The sequence below is a fragment of the Macrotis lagotis genome, chromosome 1 (genome assembly GCF_037893015.1).
Source record: "Macrotis lagotis isolate mMagLag1 chromosome 1, bilby.v1.9.chrom.fasta, whole genome shotgun sequence".
NCBI lineage: Eukaryota > Metazoa > Chordata > Mammalia > Peramelemorphia > Peramelidae > Macrotis > Macrotis lagotis.
This window is the reverse complement of record NC_133658.1, coordinates 639,356,425-639,372,447: the sequence shown is the minus strand read 5'-3', so window position 1 is coordinate 639,372,447 and position 16,023 is coordinate 639,356,425. Positions and strand designations below refer to the sequence as shown.

Sequence of the window (16,023 nt, the reverse complement as noted above, 5' to 3'; positions counted from 1 at the left end):
TCTCTACATATTTTAGTAATGAGTTCTTTAGAGGTAACTAGGTGGCACAGTAGATAGATGGATTCAGGACTTGAGTTCAAATGTGACCTCTGTTACTTAATAATTACCCAGCTGTATGACCTTGGGCCAGTCACTTAATTCCCCCATTGCCTTGCAGAAACAAACAAATGAAAAAAAGAAATGAGTCCTTTGTCAGAAACACTAGCTGTAGAATTTATTTTCCAGCTTTCTGCAGTCATCCTAATCTTTGTTACATTTTGTTTTATTTTCATTGCTACTATTCTTAATCTTGTTTCACCTGTTTCACATCAGAAGCCCTTTTCTGACTGACCTGACTTCTACCTACCTTTCCTTCCTTTGTTTCATCTTACAAATACTTTCAGATTCATTTTCCTAACATATTACTTTAATTATGTACATTTTACTCAAAATTTTCACTTTTCTTTACCCCTGATAAAGTTAAAATCTTAATTGTAGCTTGGAATTATGTCCCTCCACAGTCTGGGCCTTTGTAACTTGTTCCATACAATAAACTCCTTTTCCCCCAGTGTGCTATTGTGGGAGTAATGAAATCTGGATATAGAATCTGGAGCCTTGGATTTGAATCCTGACTCTCACATTTATTTGCTAAGTGATTGTGGCAAATTGCTTAATCTCTCTTGAGCTTCATTATATTCTGTAATATGATAATATTATACCTGTATTAACTAGTTGAAAGGTGGTTGTTAAGAAAATACTTTGTAAATTTTTGAAGCGTTATATAAATGAGTTTTCATTATTACTGTTTATTTGTGACTTGTGCGAAGGAGGTTAAATATCTAGTGGTCTTAATTCATCATTGTGTAAACTTCTGTTGTAAAATCTCTCACTGCATACAAATTTGCAACTCTAAATCTCATTCATATTATAATTAGTCCACCACTATTATAATTTTCATGACCTTCTCTCCCTTATAACTTAAATTTATCCCCAATTTATTTGGTGGTCTGGACAATTTCTCCTTATTGCTAACTTGATGGTTTGATGTTCTTATCTGGAGCTTCCTTCCTCCATTGGGGGCCAGGTTCCATGTCCCTGTGGTCTCTGGATTAATTAAATACTCAGTATCTTTATTGGAGAAGATTTCCATCTTTACCCCCTTTTCCTTCATGTTTCAGGAGACTCAACACAGTATTCTTAGACCCTACTGCTTTTAGCCTTGTTATATATAGCCCCAAGATATACTCTTAATTTATTAGACTCACTTGTTTTAGAATAGTAGAAGATAAATTCACAAAGCAGTAATTTTTTGTGCCTACATATTAATAGTCCTCTTGGCTTCTTAGATACATAAATTATGCTATAGGAACAATTCAGAAAGTATTTTACAAAAGATATATACATTTGACGAGAAGTCAAAAATGGTATTATAGTACAGCAGAAAAACTGAATATCTGACTAGGAAATTTGGCTCATATTCTAGGTCTACTACTTCATCTGTCTATATTTAACAAAATTCCAGTAATAATACTTATTCTGTTGACATCATGAAATTGGTAGGAAAATATTTTGAAAAGTGGTATATATGCATACATACAGATATATATATATATATATATATATATATATATATGTATATGTATATGTATGTATGTATGTATATGTGTGTGTATGTATATATATAATGTATAACTCAAGTTTAATATTCTCATTTGGTCATTTTATTATATGGAAATCATTAAATTCTATTTACTTTGCTTAGTTTAGTAATAAGCACTATAGAAATACTTAATCTGTTCCCTTCTGCTGTCTACTCGAGGTCCTGTTCCCCAGTAAGTAAAGAAAGGCTTTTTTCTTGCTTTAATGTCATTCTATTTTTTAATTTCACTTTTGCTCTTCTCCTTTCCTTTTACCATTGTCCCTTTCTCATGCCCACATCTTATCATAGAATGAGTCATATGAAACACAGTATATGTTTTTCTAGAGATCCTAGGTGAAGCTATTGTGCTATTTCAAACAGTCTTTTAAATTTTATGGAAAACTTTATTTTATATTTTGGAAGCCTCGTGACTACTACCAAATGTCAGAAAGGGATTTTTAAGTTCCAGTTCCCTTTTTTACTTTTTAAAGCCTTATTTTCCTGCCTTGGACAGTGTCTAACCAAGAGTAGATTTTGAAATTTTTTTAATATGATTAAAACATAGAAGTATATTATGCATACACATGAATTCTTTCTAGAAATAGAATTCCATCCTAGTGTCAAAGGACTTTAAATGAAAAATTGAGAAGTTTACATTTCATCCTTAAGCATTAAGGAACCACTGAATTTCTTGAAACTGAAAATGCTATAGTCAGACTTGAGACTTTTCTATGAAAAGTCAGCCTCCAGATCTGCTACTCCAGGTCATTTTTCTCTCCTTTCTCAAAGGGTTCAGCACCTGATTCACTTTGGTAGTGTAAAGGATGATTTGGAATGGAGAAAGAGCAGAAGCAGGGAGACCAAAATGGAAGCTATGGCAATAATCTAGATCAGAGAAGTCAGTCTCAACCATATTAACCAGACTGAAATGTAAATGGGAATAAAAATAAAAAATAGATAATGTTAATTTGTGGTTTTCTGAGTCAACAAGAGGCAACATAAATTTTCAGAAATCTCTATTCCATTTTGTTTTGACATCAGTGGTCTAGTTGAGAAATGGTAAGAGCTTAATTGGTCATATGTGATTAGAAGAGTTTAGTTGAGTACCAGAGACATAGAGATCAGTAAGTCTTAGAAACTGAGTTGAATTATATGATGTGAAAGACAAAGAAGTTTGGGAAGTTCTAAATCTATAAACATGGATTGAGTATTTGGTAAGGCAATTATTGAGAAGAAAAATTCCAGAAATTGAGATGTGACAGAGTGGATGAGTTTGTTGGAGAAGGCAGGAAGGAATAGAATAATGTGCACATGTAGAGAGCCTGATCTTGATAAGAAAGTCTTCTTTATTGTCAGAGATTTGGGGACAAAGAAGAGAGTAGGGGGTGGTGATATCTTGGGCTATTGAGGTAAACAAAAGGGAAGAAGACTTGAGTTTTCATTGAATGCCTCAATTTTTCTAGAGAAGTTAGAGATGGCTGAGAAAGGGATTTGGAAATAAAGGAGATTTGACCAAAAAAATCATATAAATTGCACCATCAGGCTCAATAATATCTCAGTCTTCCCTCATAGGAAAAGCATGAAAGTGATTAAGGTTTTGTACCCTTTTCTGTCAGTCAGCCATTCACCTTAGGAAATGGAGTTTTATTTTTTTTATCCATTTCCTGCATAATTTCTGACTAGCTATTCTCACTGTTAAATCATTGTCTAGCTCCATAAATGAAAACTGTCCCACTTATGCCTTCATCCTTATTCTTTTAAACCCCACACTATCTATGTGCCACTTTGATCTTACCCAGGTCTTCCACTTTGTCTTTTGGAATTCCCATTCCATAGTGAAAAAGCTTCCCTTCATTGCAGTTCTTTTTTTCCCCTTATTCTTTCTATGTACCTTATTGAAACAGCTTTACCCTGTTGATTCTGCATCCTTAATTTCTTTTATTACTATGACTTTATCCACTATTATCAGAGATAGACTACTCCCTGTTCTCATTGCCACTTCCTAACTTCCCTTGTTATAAATGTCAGTCCATAACATCTCTTTCTTTGAAACTCAGTGTGAAAGTTTTCCACTCAGTCCAAATAGTAGTGGCTGTTGTGTAGCAGCCTCCAGATCTGCTACTCTAGGTCATTTTTCTCTCCTTTCTCAAAGGGTTCAGCACCTGATTAACTTCGGTAGACTGAAGAGTTCACAGATTTTCTTGAAGAATACTGTGCAAACAAAAAATTTCATAGTACTTTTCAATGGTCACAGTATATGTGGAGTATTAGCCTTAGTTTTGGCGACCATCTTTTTTGTTTTAGTTTGGTTTTGCAAGGCAGTGGGGTTAAGTGGCTTGCTCAAAGTCACACAGCTAGGTAAATTATTTAGTATCTGAGGCTGGATTTGAACTCGGGTCCTCCTGACTCTAGGGTTGGTGATCTATCCATTGGCACTTCCTAACTGCCCCACGACCATATCTTTTAGAGTAACTTGGAACTTAAATTGGATTCAGATGATTGAGAATAGAATGAATAAAGATTTAGAAATTATCATACAGGGAATATTTGAACAAATTTGGGAAATTAATTTTTGTGCACAAAAGAGAAAGTGATGATAGCTTGCCTTAAAACTGGTCTAATCATTCTGAAAAGCAGTTTGAACTATGCCCCCAAAACTATTTAACTATCTTATATCTTTGATCTAATAATACCTCTACTGGGCATATAACCCAAAGAAATCAAAAAAGGAGAAAAAAAGAACCCTTCCATGCAAAATTATTTATAAAATGATTTAAAGCCCCTCTTTTTGTAGTAATAAAGAATTGAAATTAATTCTTTTACTACTAAAGATAGCTGAATAAGTTATATTATTTGAATATGGTTATAAGAATTGATGAGAAGAAAGCTATCAGAAAAAATTATGGGAATAGTTGTAGGAACTGATGTAAAGTGGATTAAACAGAACCAGGAGAGTAGTTTATGCCAGCAATTTTTAAAAGACAATCAGCTCCAAAAACTTAAGTTTCAATATAGTGGCAAACCAAATGATGAAACATTGTCCATCTTCAGATTTAAAAAAAATGAATAGTCTCATAGAGCAGATCCTAAGCATATTTTCTCTTTGTTTTTTCTTATTTAAAAAAATTTCTTATTCAAAATATTTCTTTTTCATGACTATATATTGGTATTGATACATGCTTTTTTTATCTTTTCAATGAGGGAGGGAAAGAATTTGGAACTAAAAATAAAATAGCATTTTTTAAAAAGACTGTAAAATAGAAGAGGAATTAGATTTATAGTCTATATAGTTTAGATGGTGTGATCTGAAATTTTGCACAGTGCTCCACACAGATGGGAGCCATTTCCTTCCCTAACTCCTGCTATGGATAAGAGTATGGGAATGACTTTCCTATATCTCCTTTTGGGTGAGCTTATTTATAATTTTGCAGTATTGATTTTCAGTTGTTTGGTGGTAATTCTTTTCATTTAAATTATTGTCATTGTATATATTGTTTTACAGCTTCAGCTTATTTTATCATTTCTTAGGTCTTTTTATGTCTTTGTTCATTCAATGTCTACCATTTTTTATAATGCAGTAATAGTCCATTACATTCATTTCCAGCTATTTTTTTCCCAGCTATTCCTCATTCAAAGGGTATCCCTTTTCAATTCTTTGTCAAAAAAATTCTACAACAAAAAGTGATGCTTTAAATGATAATAACTAGGGTATATGAAGTCTTTCTTTTTGTCAGTGACCTCCTTAGGGCATATATTCATAGCAATAGAATTTCTGTTATCAGGTGATGTCTGTGGTTTCTTTGGACTTAAAATTTTTTTTCTGTAGTTTTTCTTTATTGGGTATATAAGGCTGAATTATAATAAAAGTTTGAAGTCTCTCAAGAGTAAGGAGCAACATTTTATACTTATCTGCCACAATGTTTCATGTTGTTAAACTTAGAATAACTTGTTGCCTAAGTATCTCTTCAGTGAATCATTTTAAGGATTTATTAGTTAGCTAAGAATAAGATCTCTTGATTGAGGAAAAGGTTGTGGGGATGGATGAGAGTACAAGAGGATCAAGAACCAAACTTTTTATCTTGTGAAAACTATTTAGCAGATGCAGAATTATGATATAGTAAAATCTAGTCTTAATCCACTTGGAGGTTTAGCTCTGTGACAAGTAATGGTCTGTACATTTATTATTTGGGAAACCATATTTCAGTCATTAACAAATCTTAAAGTAGTTTAATTATCATTATTCAATGTTTATGGTGCAGTAGACTCTTTGCTAAGCACTGAGGATACACAAAATAAGATGAGTCTGTTCTCATAGGGAATAATATGTTTGAAATAAATATAAAGAGAAAAACTACAAATAAATACCAAGTAGTTTAATCTAAGTTAGATTAAGAAGGGAAGAGAAGTGTAATTGTAATTGAAGTCATCAGGAAAGGATTCATATAGAAGTTGGTGTTCTGAACTGTCCCTTTAAGAGTAGACCAGGGTCCACTCCAGCGATGGCTTCAATCTGTGCAAACTGAGGAGAGATGATAAGTCTTGTTGGGAGTAATGGCTACATCATAGCATGTAAAAGGGGACATATTTCCATCGAGGTTAAACTGTGAAGCATTTAAAATCTAAACAATTTATATTTTGTCATGAGGAGCAGGGAGCATTGAGTAGAGGAATCACATGATCACTTTTTCCCTTGAGGAAAATCATTTTGACCTCAGTCTGACCTGGAGTGGAGAGACACTTGAATTAAGGATAATAGAGAGGATGGTACAAACTAGACAACAGGTGATAGGGGACTGACTCATTAAATGTGTGAAAGGAGAGGTCTTCCAACTCCTTGGTCATAATTTTTCCATTGTTCTTCTCTACTTCCCACTCTCCAGAGAGGGTTCTTTATTTTATTTTATATATAGCCCCTGTGCAAATGTGTTAAGCAAATTTTTAAAAAGTGCTTATAACGGAAAAACTGACAAGGACAGATTTTGGAGATGTTAACATATCCTGTAGGTCTCTTAAACTCAATGTGAATTTATTTTTCACTCCAGATCTTTTCCCCTTCTTGGTGATATCTGTGGAAAATACCATTATTTTTCCATTCACTCATTCTTACAATATAAGTGTTATTTTTAACTTCACTGTGTCATCCTTCACTTCCCCGGATCCTATCTTTTGCCAAGCCTTGTCATTTTCACCTTTGTGACATCTCTCAGGTATAGCCCTCAGCCCCTTTTTTTCTCTAATTGCCATAAAACCCTGTTTCTGGCCTTCCATCTTCTCACACCTGAATATTGGGAATAGCTTGCTCGTTGGCATGCTTGCCACATGGTTGTCTACTATCCAATCAGCCTGCCAAAATGATTTTTCTAAAGTGCAGGTCTGACCCTGTAACCCACCTCTTTAATAAACTTCAGTGTCTACCTCATTGTCTTTAGTTTCAAATATAGAATACTCTGGCGTTTGAAACCATTTGTATAACTAGAGCCCTTCTCCTTGCTCACCTTTGTTTGTCTATCTTACCCTCCTCCCCTCATTCTCTATCTTTTCAGTCTTCTTACACTTTTCTTGCCCTCCACATATTCTCTGATCTGTTGACACTAATCTCCCAGCTATTCCTTGAACCAAACATTCCATCTCAAAATTCCTGGCATTTTTACTTACTGCCCCCTCATACTGGAAATGCTCTCCTCCTCAACTTAGCCATTTGGTTTCCCCATTGCTTCCTTCAAGTCCTTGCTTTTTAACCTAACACCTTTCATTGTTGAAATTTTAAACACTTCTTTTTTAGAAAAAAATTTTGAGCTTTAAATTCTCTCCCTTTTCCCCTCACCACCCCTTTACCATTGATAAGGCAAGCAATTTATAGGGTATGCATGTTATCTAAAACATTTCTATAATCATCATATTATGAAAGAAAATATGGAACAAAACAAAAGGCTTCAAGAAAAATAAAGTTAAAAAATCATCTTTTACGGGAAGGCTTTCCCAGTCTCTTTTAATTCTACCCATTTCACTTTTCCTATTTATTCTATACAATTTTGTTTGCAATTTGTTGTTCACATTAGATTGTGAGCTCCTTGAGGTTGAGGTTCTGGGAATGTTCTTTGTGTTTCTTTGCATTCCTTGCACTTAACATTGTGCCTGACATAATTGATATTTTATAAAAGCTTATTGAATGACATTTTCAGTGTCCAGTTACAGACATACACACACACGTGTGTGTATGTCTGTAACTGGACACTGAAAATGTATATATCAAAACCTTCAGAAAAAAAAACTTTTCAAAAATGGGATGTTTCTACTTTGATAAATATTTAAAATTATTTAACCTGGGCAAAGCTGTAAAAATTAAAATGTATATGATACAGGAAAATAGATTTTTATTAAGGGCATTTCAGGATTTTTTTTTGAATATAGTAAAATTGCATTCTATTTTCTCTTTACATACTTTTACTGAGTAGAATATATCCTTAAGCTTTGTCATTCTAGCAACTCTTCAAAAGAAAGTTGATTCTCAGATTGATACATTTTAGGTTATATAAAAGTAGCATAGAATACTTCAGTATTAACTCAATTTGGATATTCTGAAAAGATATTTTAGTAAAATAATTCAACATATAGCTAAACTTTTTTATAATTACTTAACAGAATGCTAATATAGAAAAGTAAATGAGTCATATCATTCTGCTTCCATTTTAGATCAAGCTACAGTTGACTTTAGCTATTTTCTTTCACTTACAAAAATAAAGTAAAACTGTAAAATAAAATTTTTACAGAAATCTTTTAAGAGTTTGTACTTTATTTTTTTTAAAGCAGCAGTAGTATCATACATACATACCATCCCAAGTAAGAACCAGTGGTCAGGGGTGGCTAGGTGGTGTAGTGGATAAAGCACCGGCCCTGGAGTCAGGAGTACCTGGGTTCAAATCCGGTCTCAGACACTTAATAATTACCTAGCTGTGTGGCCTTGGGCAAGCCACATAACCCCATTTGCCTTGCAAAAAACCTAAAAAAAAAACCCAGTGGTCATAGTATATATATTAGTGTGATATTATATCTTCAGTTACTCAAACCTGTAGATAGTAACTGCATAATCCATTAATAATTTCTTTGTCAAATGTATTGAAGAAAACTTGTTATACAAAATCATAAGTTCTGAATAATAGGAAGTATTGATCTATGATTAGATTTCCAGATTTAATAATATTCAAAATATATTTTCCTTTTATTTGGTTTGAGGTGCATTCTTGTTGTGTACTCCCTTTGAATGTATTTCTCCAACTTTTGGCGGGTAGACTCCTCAGAGTACAGCTTATTACTGCCTTCGTGGTTCAGTGGTAACTTTGAAGAGCTAATTTTCCTGTATCAGTTAACCTAAAGCCTCAGCTAGTGAATTCTCCATTAATAGTCAGGAGACATCAGTGGTCTTTTTGTAAAAGGATTTCCTGAGAAGGTATATCTAGCACAATTAATTGAGTATCATCACTCTGTTCTCCCAACTAAGGGCATATTCTTCCCTTGTATAAACAAGGCTCCTAGAAAAAGTGAACCCAAACTTTAAATATAATATATACACATGGCAAAGAGATATTTTTTCTCTTCACTGTATCCTCACAAAGTTCCCTTTAGATTTCTGGGGTCAGCAGCCTAAGTGGACTAGGCATTCTCATTTTATAATTAATTTTCTTCAAAACAGGAAAGAAGTAAACACAAAGGGACAAAATTGTATATGTGCTCACTTCTACTATGGGGTTTGAGACACAGCTGATGCCCATACTCTATCCGACTCTTTGTTAGAAAGCTTCAAGTCATTCTTTTGTTTTGCAAGCACAAGGCAATAAGAGAATAACAGCAAATTAAAGAATTTCTTGTTATCATGTAGTCTTCGTGCCCATAAATTTTATTACCCAAGTTTTTTATTTTTTTTTTCAAATTACATGTAAAGATAGATTTCAGCATTTATTTTTTGTAAAGTTTGAGTTTTACATTTTTCTCCCTCCCTTCCAATACAGCAATTATCTGATATATGTTCGAGATATGCAATTATGTTAAATATATTTCCATATTAAGTCAAGTTGTAAAAGAAGAAGAAGAACCAACAGGGAAACTATGAGAAAGAAGCAAAAATCAAGTTAAAAAAGTAAAAAATAGAATGTTTTGATCTGCATTCAGATTATGTAGTTCTTTCTCTGGATGTGGATGGCATTTTCCATTACTAGTTTTTGAAATTGTTTTTGATCATTATATTACTGAGAAGAACTAAATCTATCATAGTTGATTTCCATACGATGTTATTATTTCTATATTACCCCAAGTTTCAACATGGCCTCTCAAATTGAAACCAAGTAGAGTCTGCCAGTCTGCTTCCATTCTGGGTTTCATATTTATGATAATGTAAATATATTTTTGTGTTATTTAGCTTATATAGTTTACTTGTCTTGAGCTTATGTTACCCTTATTCACATACATGAATACTTTAAGGTAGTTGATTTATTTATATTCAACTCTTATTTATTGTAATATTATTTCCTCCATTAGTCAGACAGTATTCAAAATACTATTATTTTAGAATTTGAGTGGTGATTATGGTGTCATATTCCTGTAATTTCCATTACCACAGAAGCTGGGGTTAGTGGATCACTTGAACTTTGGAGTTGTGAACTTTAGTGCTCTATGCTTATTAAGTGTCCCTCCTAAGTATAACATCAAAATGATGAACTCCCAGGAATAGGGAGCTCCCTAAGGAATGGGCAAATCTGCTCAGGTAAGAAATGAAACAGGTCCAAACTCCTATGCTGATCTGAAGTAAAATCAGACTTAGGAGTGGCTACTATGCTTCTTTCCTGGGCAAGATAAGGAGATATGGCCTTAGCAGAGACAGAATAACACATGAATTTTTGATAGAACAAGGAAAAGATAACTAGACATGCTTCTTTGATTTGAGGAGATGAAATTCCAAAGAGTTTAGAGAAAAGATAAGCATAATGGTGCAGACTAAAATTATGTAGGGAAATTCAAATCAGGAGGAATAGAAAGTGCTCAAGAATGAATTTGTGAATTCCTAACACTTAGGTGAACACAAACACACAGGGAACTTGTCAGCCAATTTATACTTTTAATAGATTTAATGGGAAGCGTAAATACATGCTCAGGTAATACAAAAACACGGCATTGTACTTTAAAAATAATGTAACAATTCTTAGAGCTGATCTGCTCAGATTAAGAAGGAAAAATGATGTAAAATGGAAAGGAATTTTTTAACTGTTTGAAAGACAAAAGTTGAAGTGAAAATAATCATTACAGAAAGGAAAGAACTATCAGTGTCTTACTTTGTTTCACTTTTCTGTACCTAACAGAATGATGTTGGGAATACAAAGGGTAAAATGAAAAAAAGATAATATAATGCTATTAAATAGGGAAGATAGTAAAGACCCTCTAATTGTTAGGCTTACGAATAACTATTGATGATTCAAAGTCAGCTTTATGCAAAGCTCTAGGAATATTGTTTGTCCCTATATCATTTAATATAACTCAGAAAGATATAGATGGCATGCTTATCAAATTTGCATATGACAAACTGTGGGAAACTAGTGACCAAAAATACCTTAACAAGATAAAATATTGAGATGCAGCTAATGAAGTGAAATTTAATAGATGCAAATATAAAGTCGTTTAATTGGACTTCAAAAATACACTTTTCTCTAGTGTATTGGGAAGATGTGGTTGTTTGTTTTCAGCATTCTGGAAGATCAAATGAACTATGAGCACAGTGTGAATCAATACTGTGATATAGCAACTGAAAAATTCTAATGTGATCCTGAGTTCATCTCAGAGAGGCCTAACTTTTAGGAATAAGTATATGTGATAATCCAGCTGTTCTTAGTCCTGGACTTAAGTTTAAGTTTCCAATGAAATTTAACAGTTGGTGATTTGTGAGATAGATAATTTTTACAACATAAATTTCCATGCTGATAAATTTATACTTGTAGATATCCTGCCTCCCTTCCCCACCTTCAACCCCCTTCACCCTATAAAAATCATAAGCTTTATAAGACAAGGTGACCTACTGCCTTGTTTATTGATCAGTCTTAACTACTTTTGTACACATTATGAAACCAAGACCTTTATTTCTTGGAGAATTTATAAACTATTTCTATATCTAGTTGCAATCTCTTGGTGTCTCTTTTGGAGTCATTTCTGTGATAAGAATATCTGTTGATAGGGTGTAGTTTCTCCAGTACTGTTGATCATTTGCCAAATAGCATATAATAGATTTGTAGACAGTCTTAAGAGTTGTGTGGTTATTAGCATCTTCTGCCACGTAAAAACAGTTGATATTCTCCCATCTTTTTTTTGTGGTGCATCATGGCCTCAAAGAATTACTTTGTATTCATAGGCTGATTGTTATACAACCTACTTAAATCTGTTGCTGGCCCTCTATCAAAAGCATTTCTAATTACGTAGAACTTTCCATATCTGATACTTTGCTATCATAAATCAGTTGTAATGGTAGCAATCTAATGTTGGCATAAACCTTTTTGATTTTATTTTCATGTGAATGAAAATAAATAATTTTAGCTGATAATCATTTTTTTTTTGCTATGAGCTGAGATTTCTCTAAGAGAAACTTTATTTAGTTATTGTCAGCTACATAAAATGAAGTCAGTTTTTCAGCTTGTCATCTCTCTCTTGATAACATTTTCCCCTAATTTAACACTTGTTTATTAAGAATGAGACAAAGGGAATAAAAAGAATAAGAAATAATCTCTACCCTCAAGGAGCTCAGGCTAGTTGAAGAAATGATATGTGAATAAATAGTATGTGATATTGTATATAATATGAAAGGGTGCATCAAGATGTTCAAAGTCACTTAATGTAAGTGCTTTTATTTTAAACCTGGGCCTTGAAGGATAGTTAGGAAATCAACAAGAGAAGGCCAGGGTTGCATGGAAGATGTTCTAAGTGTTGTGATCATAAAATGTTCAAGGATTTTTTTCAGTGTGGTTTCTCTTTGCATCTGTACCGATAGCAACTCTTGTATAATTTGATGGTTACTCATATAATTTTAAGTTAGAAAGAGCTTAAACTCAGTTCCTGATTTACAGAGGACAAAGAAATAACATGACTTGCCCATGGTCACACAGAGGGAAATTAAGTAGCAGTATCAAGTCTTGAACTGAGTTTTTGTTTGATTATGGATCCTCATGATTTTCTTTTTGTTATATCTCATTGTATCTCAAGATACTACAATTATTCCTGGTAAGAACTGCTGGGAAAGGAGCACTGACCCTGGAGTCAGGGAGTACCTGAGTTCAAATATGGCCTCAGACACTTAATAAATACCTAGCTGTGTGGCCTTGGGCAAACCACTTAACCCCATTGCCTTGCAAAAACTAAAAAGAACAAAAAAAAAAAGAAAGAAAAAGAACTACTAGGAAAACAACCTCGTAAGAAGTCTCTCTGAACTTGGCTATTAGGCTAATTCTGGATGAGAGACATGGAATCTCTTGCTGGGTCAATGCTAAAAAATCTTAACCATTTTGGTAGGACCTACCACAGCTTGTGTCATGCTGATACAGCCCTTAAAACATAGGTAATATTGCACTCCAAGAAGTCTTAGAGAAGGAATTTAATCAGTATCTCACTTGATAAGCTTACAAAGTAATGAATGAATTAAACTAAATTTGAGCTAGGAGTTGAAGGATCAAACTATATCATGAATTTATGTGTGTATACATTTGTACATACATTCTGCTGATTTGCTTTCTTATGTCTTTATAATTGAAAACTTTCAAATAGTAAATATTTTCTCTATCTTTCAATTGACTGCAATGTAATTTGATACTATAGAGGTTACAAAGATATGATTAAACTTGAGTTTATATAACCACTGATTTTTTTTTTCTTTTGGGAAGAAAGCATTTGGACAAGACATCTCCTAGGACTTTTACCCCAACTGTGTTGGTATATAAAGAACAATAAAAGAGTCTGCATTGACCAAGATCAGAATCCTGCCTCCTACCCTTTTGACAGTGGCCAAATCATTTAACCTCTGAACTTAACTTTTCTTATATATAAATGGAGATTATAATATATATGTAGTAGCTACCTTACATAACTATTTTCAGGTTCAGATGAGATAATAGGCATAAAATACTTTATCACAAAAAGACAACTCAAAAATGCTCCATAAACGTCAGTTTTTATTTTAAAAATATGGAAAGCTAACTATGAACAAGTTTTAATTTTTTAAATTAGAAAACCTTTCATAATACTGCTTCTTTTAGACCTCTAAATCTATCATCTTGTCAAGAAATTTTTTAAACTACCATTTCTTTTGTCTTTTGGGGGGTAGATAATAAATCAAGCTTTGGAGGAACTCATGCAAATAAAAGACGTGAAAGAAAATGTTTTGCAGGTTCACCTAAATGGTAAGTGTATTATTTAATTGGTGGCATTCAGAAACACTATCATCTACTCACACATTATTCGTTTTAATATTATATAATGAATATTGTATTTATAAGTATATTGTATTCATAACATATAATTTCCAATTGTAACTATAAATATATTTAATTTATAGTTGTAATTTAGAAAATTAGGCTTTATAAACAATTACAAGATTTGCCTCTGCCATATACCCACTTTCATTTTTTTTAAACAAGAAAGCACTTTCGGCAAACAAAGGAAACTTTAAATACAAAACTCCTTGTTGCACATCAATTATTCTATCAACAATTTATTTATTAAGTGCCTGACACTATGATAGGTGCTGGAGATAAGAAACAAAATGAGATGATCTCTGCCTTCAAGGAATTTTCATTCCTGTCAGGGAAGACCACTTCTAAACATATACAAATTAAATATTTACCGATTTCTGAGAGAAGATTCTTCCAGCTGTTCAGAGTCAAGAAATGGAAATGGTATTTGAGCTGAGCTTTTTTGAAAGACACTCAGGGTTCTGAGGAATTAAAGTTTAGAGGGAGACAAAAGAGTAAAATGTTATATAAATTACTGCAGGAAATCCAATGTGAGATCAAATAGTGTGTAAAAAGGGGTAATATATAATAAGGGTTGAAGGGTAGGTTCATGTCAGGTTGTAAATGGTTTTTAGTGTCAAATAGAAGAGTTGTTATTTCATCCTTGAGATTGAGGAAGCAGAAGATACTATTAAGCGGAAGAATAACTTGTTAAGACCTGTCTTTTAGGAATATTTCCTACAGTTATCTCACTCCTTCAATACTTACTTACTGTTGAAGATCTAGAGCTGGAAAGAAACTTCAAATGCTTTTACTATTGTTGAAAAGAAGTGGAGTTAAAAAAAATGTTGAATTTTTTTCCTGACAGCTAAATAACATTAAAAGCTTTAGTTATAGATAAGTTGTAATGCTATATTAAATAGTCTTTATTTAATATTTTTAAATAAAATTTTATTTCAGGATTACTCCAGACCAATGATAAAATTGCTCTGAAGGAAATTACAAAGCAATTATGTCTGGAAAATGTAGTTGGAGATAAAATTTTTGTAAGTACCAGTTTAATATATTCATATAGGATTTCAGGTATAATCTCTAGTATATATTACTATATTGCTAAATGGTGGGATTCTAAAATGAGTTTTGTTGATGACCAGTTAAAGAGATATTTTATATTAAGATTCTGAATATTGTTTCCTTTATGAGTTTTATAGTTGGACATAGCAACAAGACTGTGTGTGTGTGTGTGTGTGTGTGTGTGTGTGTGTGTGTGTGTGTTTAGGCGGAATATATTTAAAACTTTGGCCTAAACGTACATTGATTATATCATCTCTGATTCCTCCAGTCTGGGCCTCACTTTACTCATCAGAAAAATCTATTTAGATGATCTTGTAAGAAATTTTTCACAAAGTCATCAACACTAAAAAAGTCATCAACACTAAACATTGTCAGTGACTTTTCTTTTTCCTTTTATCACTTCTAGGAAACTTTGTTGGGATATCAAATAGTAGACAGTTGTCTTAATTTTAATTGTGACATGCCTAATGAACATAACTGAAAAACTGAGCCACCCTCTGATTAGTTTTAGATAAATCAGCTAGATCTGCCAATTAGTATTTTGGGGGTATTTATATAATTTTTAAACAATTGACATAATGAGATAAATATTTTTATGTATAAAGGAAAAAATACTAGTCTTGTGTTAAGAAATCTAAGTGTGTTTAGAAAATATTTGGAATATATTGTTATTTTGATTTAAAATACATATATGTGACTATATAATGTATGTGAAAAAAATTGTTATTGTTACATGAATAATCAGTTTCAGAAATCAGATTTTCCAGAAGTGGATCATTTAGTTTTGTGATAATTCGTATTCTTTCTCCCTACTACTATTTGCTTTTGGTCATTTTCTTACTTATTAGAACCTCA

The 16,023-nt window shown here is 32.6% G+C and overlaps 1 protein-coding gene across 8 annotated transcripts in view; it reads left to right on the top strand.

The window, feature by feature from the left end:
* Positions 1-16,023, top strand: part of ORC4 (origin recognition complex subunit 4) — a 103,780-nt gene that overhangs the window by 54,984 nt on the left and 32,773 nt on the right. For all 8 annotated transcript variants that reach the window (XM_074215127.1, XM_074215129.1, XM_074215130.1 and 5 more), the window contains 2 exons: positions 13,968-14,043; positions 15,055-15,140. In XM_074215127.1, the coding sequence (XP_074071228.1) occupies positions 13,968-14,043; positions 15,055-15,140 (162 nt within the window). The remainder of the gene's footprint in view (positions 1-13,967; positions 14,044-15,054; positions 15,141-16,023) is intronic.